This window comes from Suricata suricatta, chromosome 7 (assembly GCF_006229205.1).
Source record: "Suricata suricatta isolate VVHF042 chromosome 7, meerkat_22Aug2017_6uvM2_HiC, whole genome shotgun sequence".
In the NCBI taxonomy this organism is placed as follows: Eukaryota; Metazoa; Chordata; class Mammalia; order Carnivora; family Herpestidae; genus Suricata; species Suricata suricatta.
In genome coordinates, this window is record NC_043706.1 from 120,058,188 (window position 1) to 120,072,119 (window position 13,932).

The 13,932-nt window shown below is 38.0% G+C and overlaps 1 protein-coding gene across 6 annotated transcripts in view; it reads right to left on the reverse strand.

The window, feature by feature from the left end:
* The window catches only part of REPS1 (RALBP1 associated Eps domain containing 1), an 83,694-nt gene that overhangs the window by 12,458 nt on the left and 57,304 nt on the right, over positions 1-13,932 (reverse strand). For 4 of the 6 annotated variants that reach the window (XM_029943677.1, XM_029943676.1, XM_029943680.1 and 1 more), the window contains exons 9-12: positions 11,191-11,312; positions 7,397-7,477; positions 2,038-2,125; positions 752-853 (exon numbers count right to left, since the gene is read on the reverse strand). In XM_029943677.1, coding sequence (XP_029799537.1) covers positions 752-853; positions 2,038-2,125; positions 7,397-7,477; positions 11,191-11,312 — 393 coding nt within the window. The remainder of the gene's footprint in view (positions 1-751; positions 854-2,037; positions 2,126-7,396; positions 7,478-11,190; positions 11,313-13,932) is intronic. The other 2 variants (XM_029943679.1, XM_029943678.1) reach the window with 1 other exon arrangement.

Sequence of the window (13,932 nt, forward strand, 5' to 3'; positions counted from 1 at the left end):
CACAGTGATCCTGGTAAAAAAAAGTCAGACCACATCACTTCTTTGTTCAAAACCTCCTAACGGCTTTTCATCGCATTCAGTGAAAGCCATTCTCACATTGCTCCCTGATGCCTACTCTAAATCAGGGCTTCATGTGCCTTAAACATCCTTCCTCCAGCTATCCAAAGCCAAATCGCTCATCTCCTTCAAGTTTTAACCCAAATGTCATCTTTCGATAGGATCTTCTTTGACCACCTTATTTAAAATGTCACACCCTCTTCCTTTCCCAGCTTTCTTATCCAGTGTGTTAATTATTTCCTAAGATATGAGTTCCTTTTTTTTTTTTTTTAAGTTTTTGTTTTACATCCCTTACTGAATGTAAGCTCTATGAGGGCAAAGATTTTTTTTTTTCTGTTTTAACTGCTGAGTCCCCAGGGTCCAGGACAGAGCCTGGCACACAGTCTTCCAGGAACATAGGCTGCATAGAAGAATATACACAATTTACTGTGAGAGAGAGAAAGGGGCTGGTGGGCAGAGTCCTGGACTCAAGGCGGCTGAGAGGGCTGGCAGCCCGAGGGCCTGCCTCGCAGCAGGTCCGGGGCGATGAGCAACCACTGACTCCTACCGAGGGCAGGCAGGACGTCTCAAAGGGCCGACTGATCTCTGCTTGATTCCGTAAAGTTCTATCACGTAGCTATACATCTGAATTATTCACTCTAAATCCAGACTCACTCAACTTGAAACAGAAGCTATAATGCTTTTTTTCACTTACCTACAGTATTTCCAGAAGCAAATTTCACCGATGAATTTATCTTATTTTCCTCCGACAGGTCAGATGTTTTCACAAGTAATGGGCTAGTGGGATTAGTATGATCTAGTAGAGAATTAACAGGTGAAAATACAAAAACTGAATTAATAAATTCAGAAACCTCAGGGTTCAAGACTTCATTTAGGTATTTCAAAGAAGCAGCAGGTAAACCTCAAGAGATATAAGACAAAATAGTATTTTTAATAAAAATATAAGCTTGTTTACACAGAATTTTGTTTTCTGCCATAACAGAAATGTCACCTTGTATGTTCATACTTCATTAATTTTATCCCTTCAGGGTAATTACTTAAATAAAACACCACATAGAAGGTTGTAAAATAAGTAGTTTATGGGGCGCCTGGGCGGTGGCTCAGTCTGTTAAACGTTTAATTTTGGCTCAGGTCATGATCCCAGGGTCATGGGATCAAGCTGTGTGTCAGCATCCTTGTTAAGCATGGAGCCTGCTTAAGATTCTCTTTCTCTCTTTCTCTCTCTCTCTCTCTCTCTCTCTCTCCCTCCCTCTCTCCCTCCCTCTCCCTACCCCTCCCATGTACCCGCTCTTTCTCTCTTAAAAAAAAAAAAAGGTAATTTATGATGTTGACTTATATAGAAAATAAATACACCTCTGAGAAGCCCTAACTAAAACATTTAATCAGAAAATAAGGAGAAACTTCAAGAGTTCAAGCAAAACATATAATTTTAAAGCTAAAATTTATTTTAACATATACCTCTTCAGTTAAAAATCTGAACATACTTAAAATGTAAATTCACAACAGTGATCATAAAAACCCACAGGGTATTAGAAAAGTCACATTTTGGAGCACCTGAGTGGCTCAGTCGTTAAGTGTCCAACTTCGGCTCAGGTCATGATCTCACTGTTCGTGGGTTCAAGCCCCACGTCAGGCTCTATGCTGATAGCACTGAGCCTAGAGCCAGCTTCAGATTCTGTGTTTCCCTTTCTCTCTGCCCCTCCCTTACTCACGGTCTATTTCTCTCTTTCTCTCAAAAATAAATAAAACATTAAAAAAAAAAAGTCACATTTTCCAAGTGTCCTTATTTTAAAACTTTATAATATAAATTCAACTAACATAAAATGAAAACTACACACACGCCCACATAGAGATGTATACTTGTAGAAAGTACTATGGTAGAAAAGTGAACGACCAGGAAAGGAGTCCGAACGCCCAGGGAGTAACCGCGCACTCCCGTCTGCCGCTGATCTGCAGCCCACCCGGCGAGAGCCTCCTCACCACTGCCAGTTCTCTTCAGCTCCATCTCCTGCATGTGGATCTTGCTCGGAGTCATACGGATGGGAACTGGATGAACAATAGCGGTATCCTGGAGACACATGGGGGGAAATACAGACTCTGTATTAAAAATGCCAAGCTGGCGCCATGAAATAATGAAAATTAACAACACTTTAAAAAGTGGTGGATAGACTTGCTTATTCATGCTAAGGCAAGCATAATTAATTTCTTAATTAAAAGTTTCAGAATTATATGTAAAAAATCAGGTTCACTATGCATGCCCAACAAGCTGATTTCTTTTACAAAAAGTACATTTTAACTTGAATGGTTAAAGATTTGAGTGAAAAAAAGATCCATAAAACAACCACTGAAGATAATAATCAAAGGCAAAGTGTGAGAAGATCTCATGAAATCATATAAATCTGAACCATTGAGGTTCAAGTCAACTATTTCAAGAGAACCCAAACACTAATAGCTGAACTGTTTTCACTGTACTGCTGAAAAAAAAATTGACATTTACTTCTTCCTATATAAAACAAAGGTAATAAAGCTTGCTATATTTTAACAGTAGGCACGATACATACTTTCTACAGATTAGTTCTACAGAACTGTTTAAAAGTTCCACAAAGGCATGCATTTTTTAAGAGGAATAAGTAAGACTCCGACTCTAAACATTTTCACATTTTTCTTAAACCTTTTCATGGCTGTACTACATCTGAACTTCCTTCATGAGTATCAAGTGTAGTTAAAGGAGTAAGGAAACTGGCAAAATACTTTTGAAAAGAATGAAAAGAGCAAAGTAAGAAGAGAGGATGAAGACAAGCCTCTCGGAAAGAGAAGAAAAAGAGAAAGGTGCACCTGGGTAGAAGGCAGACCTGGCCCTGGGAGCGGAGACCCACTGGGGCAGGACCAGAACGAGATCAAGCATGTGGCTTAATAGCAGCAGACCAGTACTAAGGGGCGGGGGGGGGCTCAGCTCCTTCTGTGAAGAGTCAGTTCATATTTTGTATGTGCTGCTGCTAAAGACTGAATTGAGATCCTGAAATTTCAGATATCTAGCTATGAGTTACGTTTATAATTTAGAGTGAAAGATAATGACTTTTCAATTTAAGCCAGACACTATTTTTGCTTGAGAGCACCAGGTAACGCCAAGCGTCTGCTAGAGAAAGTTCAGATCCATCACATGGCCTCTTGTTTGACAGGTCTCCGGGGCTTGCTCTCATATTCTCTACATTCAACCAATTTATCTCAAGTGAACTTTTTGGTGCAATTATACTGATAGACCCATTCTCAGCAATTTTCTGCCCCCAAACCAGCAAGATCATGGACAAAGTTCTAACATTTCCTCTATAACTCTAAAATTACAGTTCTAAATAGGAATATTATATGTGGCTATCTTTTAACAATACACTTTAAGATGTTCTGTTTTTATAATTTTAAAGATGTTCTTTGTTGTATTTATGGTTATAAAAAAACACGGCTTTTGGAATAAATACTACTTTCTTAACTTGCAATTTTGTGGCAGAAATAAATGCCACGAAAATCAGAATTTAAATTAATAAGACAAGGTCAAAGGAGAAAAAAATGAGTTCATGAGGTAAGTTCTTATTCTAAGTCCAAAACTAGGGGAAAAGACAAGCCAAAAAACCCCCCTTACTAGATGTTTTAACTCATAATATTCATTTAATATATATTGTGTGTTAATAAAATCAGATAATAAAACTTATAACACTTGGAACTATTAAGTAACCTTTTCATATATTTCCAATACAATCCATGGAATTCATGATAATGACCCCAGGAAAGGAAAATCATGAATGCGCTAGTCATTCTCCAAATAACTTATGTTAAGTGTCTGTGCCAGCAAATCGGTTCTGGTCACAAACTGGAGTCATGCAACCACGGGCTACCGGGAACCTGCGGCTGCTGTGGCCCGGGGGCCCACGAGCAGGACTAGGCGGCTCCTCACAGGGCTGTACACAGGTCACAGCCTAACCTCCAGCTGCCGTACATGCCAGAAGCTTCGCTTGTGGTGGAGATTTGCAGGGGGACAGAGAGCTGTGACGTTAGGCATTTCCACATCCAAATGAAGACCTGTCAATGCCTACAGGCTTCTGAGTCCTGAGCCATAAGATGCCATCGTAACACTTTCTCTGCTCCAAATTAGCATCCCCAAATATAAAAAGAGAGAAAAAAGTATAAAGACTGACGAGCAGGCTCTGCCCAGTTTCTTTTTCCTATTCACATCACCTCATCACCTTTAGGAAACTCATTCCTACTCACTTACGGCACATTTGCGTCATATATTTGGACATGATTTTATGTACATTACAAAAAATATATTATGCTCATTTATCTGTATTTTCTACTTGCCTTAAATCCCACTATCCTGTCTGAAGTAGCCTGCCTACTTCCCATTTCTGTGTCCCTCATCATCTTGCTCTCTCTCATCATCATGCTCTCTCGACCCCATCAATCCATCACACTGTTTCTGGCCCGAGTGATCTTCCCTAACTGCCTTTCTCACCTCATCTTGTCACGGCACTCCTGGCTTGCTCCTCGTGTCTATGATCCTTGGTCTAGCACACAGGGTTCTTCCCAGCCTGGTTTCAACCCCTGGCCCCTTCATTCCCCAACCCCACTACACTCTTGCCACTCACCAGATCTGCTTGTGATATTCTCTCTGCTTGGCATGCCCTTGTCCACTTCTAGAAAGTCACAGTTGCACTCAAACCTCAGCAGGCAAACAAAACCTCTTTTGTTAAAACTTTCTCTAGAGAGTATAACAGGCATCTAGAAGGGGGCTCCACCAAACCATGTGAGTTGGCTGGGTATAATCTATAAGCAAACTAAACTTCCTTTTTATACCCCGAGTTACCCAGAAGCTCCGTAGCCCTCACGATCAGGCATCTATCAATGCAAAGACCAGAGAATCACACTTCTCATCAGCCTAGAATTTAGTAGCAGAAGCAGATTCTACCAGAAGCCACTAATGATAAAGTAGTTCAACAAAAGCCATCGAGTTTCTGGAAATGAGATGTCGGAAACTCAATTTCACTACAATTCTGGGAGCCTAACAATTACCCATCTCAGTTTACACACGGGGGTCACTGTGCTGCGTGACACAGCTGTCTCTAAGTGCTACAGAGAAGTGTGGGGCTTTTCACAGACTTTTACCTTATTGAGCAAATGGCTAATTATGAATTTTAGCTTTAAAGAATATTCCATTAAATATTTCCAACACTGTAAGGTATGTAAATTCATACTGGAACTCCATGGTATTTTTCTCTTAGGTGATTCTCCTCTAAAGTGTGTGGACCTTACTTACTCACTTATAACTATTTATAGAAGACTTGCAAAGGGTCATTTGGGATTGTGGGCATCCTCTGTGTTCTTCAGAAGGCAGTCTGCCAGGTAAGTATTGAACGAAGGGTAAGAATTTAGATCCTCAATGGGAGCAGGGCATTCTCTTAATGCAAGGTTTAAAGTGAGATTACTAATTGGGGAACAAAGTTTAGATTTCAGTTTAACATCATAACAGAAAAAGGATACTTTTAGGTACCATATTATAAACAGTTAAGACTGCCAGCTTTATCAAGTTTAGAGATCTAAATTTAAGTTAAAAATAGCAATTAACATTATTTCCTAGAATCTCCCGACACACTAGAGATCAAAAAAATATATCATTTTAAACATTAGAGCCAGAATTTACAAATTTGGGTATTTTCTCCAAAAGGTTACAAGAACATCAATATTATGAAGTTAAATATTTCCTAGCATTTCCTGCCAGTCATGAATCAATTTATTTTGCCTCTGAGTTTTATATTTTTATATATAATGTTCTTTCCTGGCCTGAGAAAAAAATCATCATACCATGATTATTTTCACCTTTCTCAAGGGTTAGAGAATAAAACAGAGCATGTCTTTGTTGCTACATCAAACTTGCCTTCCCAATAAAGTACATCTATCAGTATTTTACATAAAAACTGACGATGTAAATAGAGGAATAATACGGAGAAATACAACTTAGAGCAAAGGTAAACTGTCTTTCAGCTTATAGCACCTGTCACTTCCCAAGAGCCTTAACTACAGCTGCTAATAAGCAGCAGAAATCATATTTTGCTTGTTTATCCCTCCTTAATTTTCAGATCAAAACTTGAAGATTCATGCCCCCCCGAATGGCAGTAAGAGAAGCAAAAGACACAGATGGTCTACGACCTCAGTAACTGGCCCATAATCAATAAACTATGTAACAGACACTCAGAACACTCGTACTCTGTTTTCAATGTAACAGCATCTGCGCTACTTCACAAATAGATACCAATTCTTTAAAATTATAAAGCACACAAAAGATCCATTAACTTAAACTACTAAACATGTACTACTATCTCTAAATGCCATTTCTTCCAAATCCACATTAAATAAGGCTACTTCTAGATTAAAAATTAATGGCTGTCTTTGATCAGAAATATCTAAAAAGAATGACTTGCGTCACTTTTTCCGTATCTTTCCACTCAACTCTTTTTTTTTTAAATCCTACCTTTACTCTCTTCTTCCCTTCCTTCCTACTTACTTCCTCTTTTCTTTTTGAAAAGTGCTTATTAGCATGTCCTTCTCTTTAAGAGAAAAAGGAAAAGGAAAAGCAGGAGTGAACAGTGAGAAGAATGGTTAATAGGTACAGTTTTGAAATTTTTAAATAATTTGAAGGATGAGTTGGGCATATATGAAATTAGTTCTATGGGGACAGAATTTATCTTTTAAATCTGAGATGTGAACTTTGTAGCATTTTCAAAGCAACACAGCGAGCCACAGGACGACAAGACGGAGGCTCTCTTGCACAATGGGAATCTGTGACCAACGACTCTGTATTCTTTTGCCAAACTTGATCTCTATAACAGAACTCAACATACTGATTAAGTCAAAGCCATACCATCTGGACTGTTAAAATAAAAGAGGACACTGGTATTTACATACATAGTACATATTACATGATGTGTAAGCATACAAATGAAACAGTATTACTGTCACTCACTGAAATACACAGTATATGTTTACTAGAACATACACTTAATTAGCAAATGAAAACAAGGTCAGCTAAATCAATTTTCACAAAATGCTTCCTTAGACACATATACCAGATTTTAAAAACATAGTTTTCTGTCACCAAAATAACTAGAAAATACAAAGAATGATAAAAAAAATTTTTTTCTTTCTACCATTAAGCACACAAAAATTGAAAAGCCTGCCACCATTTCCCTCTAAGCACTCCACTCAATCATGCACATCGGCTAAAAACCATAATGAATGGAAATTTGGGTTAATAAAATTAATTTCAAACAAGCAAGCTAAGTGATTGACTTACAGGATCAGCTGGTGCAATGTTAGAATCAAATTGGGTCAGAGTTTGTGAGCTTGAAGAGCGTTCACTAAATGTCTCCCACTGCTGAACAGACAGAGGAGAGACAAGTCAGCACGGTGAGAAAGATGGAGTCAAAGATCACTGGAGAAGATTTAGCAAAGTAATTCAGAGGTTGCACTGCAAGTTGAGTTTCAAAGGCCTGATAAACTTCCGAAATTTCTATGTCTCCATAAACATTTTACACTTCTCTCTGCTGGGTCATCTTAAAATGGAAGGCGGGCAGCTTCACGTTCAAACATATAATAACAATTTACTGCAATCTCAACGGGAGAGATTCGAAGTCTCACAGAATTAAAACTCAAAACATATTACAGGAACAGGAGCTGAGTGACATATACAGCAACAGAGTAAAAATGTGACGGGGTTTGTCTTGACTAGAAAAAGAATTACTTCAGATCCCTCTTTCAAAATCCTAATGTCAATGTACTGATTTGGTGATGCTAATGAATCCTGCCGACCGGAGTTTTGGGCAGAGCAAAGCAAGTCAGTGTGACTTGCCAGTGCGACCCCTGAAAGACGGTTCTATTATGTACGTGCACAGATTTTATCCATAGGGAGAGATATTTAATAAAATGTAATTAAGATCAAATGAAAAGACTTCCAGAATTAATATATGTTTGAGCTTATGTCAATCTGTAGCAAGTCACCCCCTGCCATGAGCACTGCGAACAGGGCCATGCCAGACCACAAGACAGAACTGCCCGTCAGGCACCGCCCCCCGCCCCATGCCAGAAAAATCAGAATGCGGCCACAACGAGAGCAAATCAAGCGTCTGAGTTTGTGTTATATATAGAAGACATCTTTTGATAAGAAATACTACTCCTCTAAAAGAGGTACACAAATATCATACCTCTTCAAACAGGTGGAGTGATAATATGTTAATTTTAGTAAATTCCATTTGTTTGGGAGATCTTAGTAATAAAATAGCTTAAGAATTTTATATCAAAATTGCATTAAAATTATCATTAAAATTTGATTAAGAATGATCAGTTATCCTCTGAAGAAGGAAAAACGTCCACACATATACACTATATACACACAAATGTTTACACAGAGACACACCTACTCTAGTAACCAAAATCCTTTCTATAATTCAGTGTGAAAAGTATACATTTTTATGCTTCAAAGTTCGACATACTATTTAAAATAGTGATATTCAATTTGAGAAGATATGTAGAAATTAAAGATTAGCAAATGTACTGATGAAAATAATCTACAAAAATAGGTAATATAATCACTCAACAGCTCTCCCTAAAATCATAAAAATTACGATATACTAAGAAATACTGATGCATTCAAAATGATTCTTGAATAAAGAAAACCCACGATAATTCACTTTCATCATGGACACCACTTCAGAGATGTTAATATCATTAGTTTCTTCAGTAATTACTGTTGCAGGGGTAGAGAGGAAATGTTTAAAATCATAATTACCTAATTATGGAGAAAAGTTTAGATGCAGAAGATTTTTGCCAAAAAAAACAAAACAAAACAAAAAAAACAAAGGCATTACCAGGGCGCCTGGGGGGCTTAGTTGGCTAAGCGCTCTGACTCTGGCTCAGGTCACGATCTCACAGTTTGTGGGTTCGAGCCCCACGTGGGGCTCTGTGCTGACAGCTCAGAGCCTGGAGCCTGCTTCAGATTCTGTACCTACCTCTCTCTCTGCCCCTCCCCAACTCGTATTTGGTCTCTCTCTCTCAAAAATAAACATTGAAAAAAATTAAAAAAAAAAAAAAGCATTACCTGTCTTATCTGGTGGCATGAAGTTTTACTTGGCTTTGTAAGATTGTGTGTAAGCTACCGGCTACCTGGAAAACAGCGCCACCCAGAGCTTCACTCTAGTATAACAGCTAAGAGCACAGGCTCTGGAACCGGACTGCTGGAATCCTATCTACGCTGTACAACCTCAGGCAAGTTATTTAACCTCTCTGGGCTTCAGTTTCACCATGTAACACAAGGCTAATAATACCTGTAGCACAGGATTGTGGTGAAGCTGTAAAGGGTTAATACATGTAAGAGCTTTGAGAACAGAGCAGGCACAGCAAAATTTATGCTCAATAATCGTTAGGCATCATGATTGGTGTTAATCAGTGCCCTGTCCATATGTGCAGGTGCTGGGTAAGTATCTGCTGAAAGAGTATTAGTGCGTTGTGGTAGAATATTAAAATATAATTTAAATTGTATGCCCTAAGTATATATTTTTATAAATATTATTAAAATGTCTCAAAAATCAATGTTAGTTTTAGTAACATTTTGATTTTCCATATGTAGTAAAAGAAATTGTGACACTCATAAACTTTTCAGCAAATACTACAAAATGAAACTTGCTAGAATATTTAAGGGAAAATGAAACAACTAAAATCAGAATTTGAAGTGCCTCCATTCCTAGTCTTTAATGATTGCATGCAATTTTACTGAGAATGAAGATGGGCTTTAGAAATGAGTTACTTTAGAATGAGTTGCTTTATTTATGAACTGATATCAATGGACTATAAATATTCCTTTAATCTGATGGTGTTTTTAAAAATGAAAATAAATGCAACGAAAATCAGTGATTCCAAAAAAACTGACCATACTTTCTATAAAGCCTCTCTACTATTAAGTTCTTTTTTTTTTTCCTACCAGTAAATTCTTTTAAGCCTTAATTTCTCCCTCTAAAAACCATTTAAACAGTTATTTGGTGATATATGTATGTTACAATGTCCCGGACACGTATCTGTGATTATGTCATAAAGCAGCTGCAAGCACTTTAAACTTGCCAGTTCCTTCTCTGCCTTCCAACTGTATAAAATTAACTAGTGTCCCTTCCAGCCAGTGTTTTTCAGCCTTTAAAATACATGGAAAACATAGAAAGCTTAGAATTTTTCCCAAAACAACACATTTTTAGATCTGTAGCACTATAAGAGTGGTATTAAAAACCAAAAGAAGAAAAAGAACTTGTTCACAAAGAAAACTGCTCTAGCAGGCTGGGCGGTGGTTTTCAACAGGAGCTCTACACAGCACTAGGGTTTAACAGTGTGTGGGGGGCGGGGAGGAGCCCCCGGCCTTCTCTTTTTCTAAGCACAGTGGCCCTACTTCTGTGGCTTTCTACAGTGGAGTTCAAGTGATGGGGGATGGTGGTGGATTCGTCTCAATCCTGTTTTGCATGCTGTGCTTGGTCTTACACAACTTATCTTTTAACCACTGTATTTAGTAGTTAAATCATTCCACTTTGGTTAGATAGAACTAAATTATTATAAATAGCCTGGGTTGCAGAAAATGTTTTCACGTGGAAAGCTGAATGAGCGGCTTCTTCTCACACTCACTTGCAATGCTGAGATTCCAAATGTATTATCACCCACCTTGCTTATAGGAAGAGGAAGACAGCATGATTGGGGGCGCGGGGGGCGCCTAGTTGACTGAATATCGAAGGACCCGTCTCTAACTCTTAGCTCCAGACCCTCGCTGGCTCTGAGCTATCTTGGCCAAGACACGCACCCCTCTGTTAACTTCATGTGTCTGCCCCATCTAACTCACGGCTTTAGTGGGAGTAAGTGCTGGAAACCAAATGAATGCTATATTTATTATGAAAAAGTACTCTGAAGATCTCCGTCACATAATTATAAAAACATTTATCACAGTCCTACTGGATATGTTCTCTCATGCCCGCACACCGACAGAGCTATCTGCTGAAATTACTCTGGCACTTCTTACCTGAAAAGTTACTATTAGTAAAAGAAAAGGGAAGGTCTGCTAACCTCACTGCTCTGATTCAACTCAGGCCACGTCTGGTTTAGCGACGGCATTGATGGGGACTTGCTCGGAGGTGCTTCCGCAGGAGAGCCCGAATAACCTACCTCACCTGGCTGATCCCCAACGTCTGCAATCGAGAAACAGAGAAATTCTCTATGAACAATACATTTTCGTTTAGCAATATTTACTTACAAAAAGAAACCTAACAGATTTTCAAAAACAGTAATTTATAATCTGAATTTCCTTTCCTTATGATCCCCAAAGAAACACGTTAACAATCAAATAATCAGGCAATACTTCTTACTGCTACTTATTGTTAACTCAAAACCATAGTTTTCCATGAAAATAAAATCTAGTTAGGCATAAACAGAAAAAAAGTGTTAGACAAAACACCAAGGTAATAGGCACATGCTCTGAATCATTTTCTTTTCTTATTTATTTATTTTTAATTTTACCTGGCTAGATGTCTTTATTATTTAAATTCAAGTTAGGTCAACATATGGTGTAATAATGATTTCAGGAATAGAACTTAGTGATTCATCACTTACTTATAGAACCCAGTGCTCATCTCAACAAGTGTCCCCACAACGCCCATCCCCCATTTAGCCCACCCCTCCCCCACCCAACTCCCCTTCAGCAACCCTCAGTTTGTTCTCATTATTTAAGGGTTTCTTATGGTTTATTTTGAGTCATTTTCTAATGATCTTACACCAGTTCCCAGAGTGTATTTCATGGAATATTAATGATTAAGGTTCTTTAAAAAACCGGGCTTCCTGTTCAAATAAACGTGGTGACCCTCTACTCTAACTCCCTGTTGGACATCCCATGCACACCTGAGCATCAAAGACTTGTAATGCCCTGGAGCAAATAAGCTTTATTTAAATCAGTTTTTCCCAAACACAAACCTTTTTTATCAAACAAAATCCTTCCACATTCCCTTCAAATATAATTTGGGAACTGATTTATAACTAATTCACTCACAGTTTCTCTTCAAATCTCCCCGTTACCAAAAAGCAGCATGTATTGGCAATGCCGACAGCAAAAGGAAAGGAAAGGTCCCAGGCTTGGGCAAGAGCAAAGTCAGTGAGCCAACATTTATGGTTACAGTGTACAACCACGTTCCAATGTAATTACATTCCAATGTAAAAACAGAAGGAATTTCAATGGTAACTAAACTCTCAATCCAATTTTCCCAAATTTTACATGGTTTTGAATATAATCTCAGTCTGAAAATCAGATTAATTACCAAATTAATGGGGAAGACCTAATCTACTGAAAACCTGCAACAAAGATACGATTCTAAAATCTGTCATGATCTCACTGTATGACCGTGGTCAAGTTGAATAAAACAGCACCTGAGTTTCTCCATCAGAAAGACAGACATTTGTCATTCTTAAACAGATGGCCTCTAACATTTTAGCAATATAAAGGTTTTTACCTTTCAATCAATTCATAAGCAAATCCTTTATATTTTAGTGCCTAACACAGGACCTAAAACTTAGCAGACACTCAAATATTTATTTGAGTTGCTTTCAGGTTCTCCATTTAAATTCATTCTCCTTTACTGTTACTTTCCTAAAACAAAAATTTTTTGTTAATATTTTGAAAAAGTTCTCAAAATTTCTCTTTGCCCCATTTGTTACATGTCTATCTCAAATTTCCCATTTATTTATCCTAACATAACTTCTTTAAGTTCTAATTTATAGTCCAGCATCATACTTTGATAAATTTTTGTTTTCTAAGATCAAGAATAGTTGCTATTTCTTTTTTCTTAATCCTGTCCCTTTGTCAATACATGTGTCGGAGTGGTATAGTGCCTCCTATAATATTCTATGAAGATTCAAAGCTCTTAGAGAAGAACTAATGAAACCATTATTTATGATAAACAGTAGCAACAAATCCATCATGGGGATAGCTTGTAGTTTTCAGTGTGAATGAAAATTAAGGACTTTTGTTTCCTATGATAACCAAAGGAAAGGAAGTTAAGAAAAGGAAGATATTGGCTATAAATCTGATGGTTCGCTGAAAGTGAAATGAGGGCGGTGAATGAAGAAATGTCCATCAGAGATACCTCAAGCAGGTATTCTTACAGAGAAAAATAGAATTAAAATAGTATTAACTATAAAATTATTAATTTTCAAAAGGACCTATCTACAGTCAAGATGGTATGAGTGAAGGTTGAAATGTCACCTCAGGGTAAACCGGGGCCCTGGTGTCGCTTTCCAGACTTTTGCTCTCCTGTCTCATCAGTCTTCTACTTACAAATTTAGGATCACTCTCTGCACCTACCGCCCCCCCCCCCAACTCCGGCTCAGGGCAATTACAATTTAGGGTATATTCTCGAAATCTCTTTGGTTCACTGGTACAAAACTGTACTGGGTCTAGCCTCTTGAGGCTGAGAAGTGAAAAGTTATTCACCCAAATAATTATACTTCATTATTATTCTAATAGTTATTTTCCTCAGGCAGCAATTCTCAAAGTGTGGTCCATGGACACCTGAGGGACCCCAAGACTCTTCTATGGAGTGTGAAAAGTCAAAATGGTTTTTGTAATGATAATAATGCTTTTTCCTGTGCTGGCACCTACAACAATGATTCAAAAGCAACGGTGGGTAAAACTGCTGGCTTATCAATAAGCAAGAATCAAGGCAGCGGCACCAACATACATTAGTCATTATGGTCTTCACCCCACACGTTCCAGTTAAAATAAACATGCATGGCAGCTTCACTGAAGAATGCTCAATTATC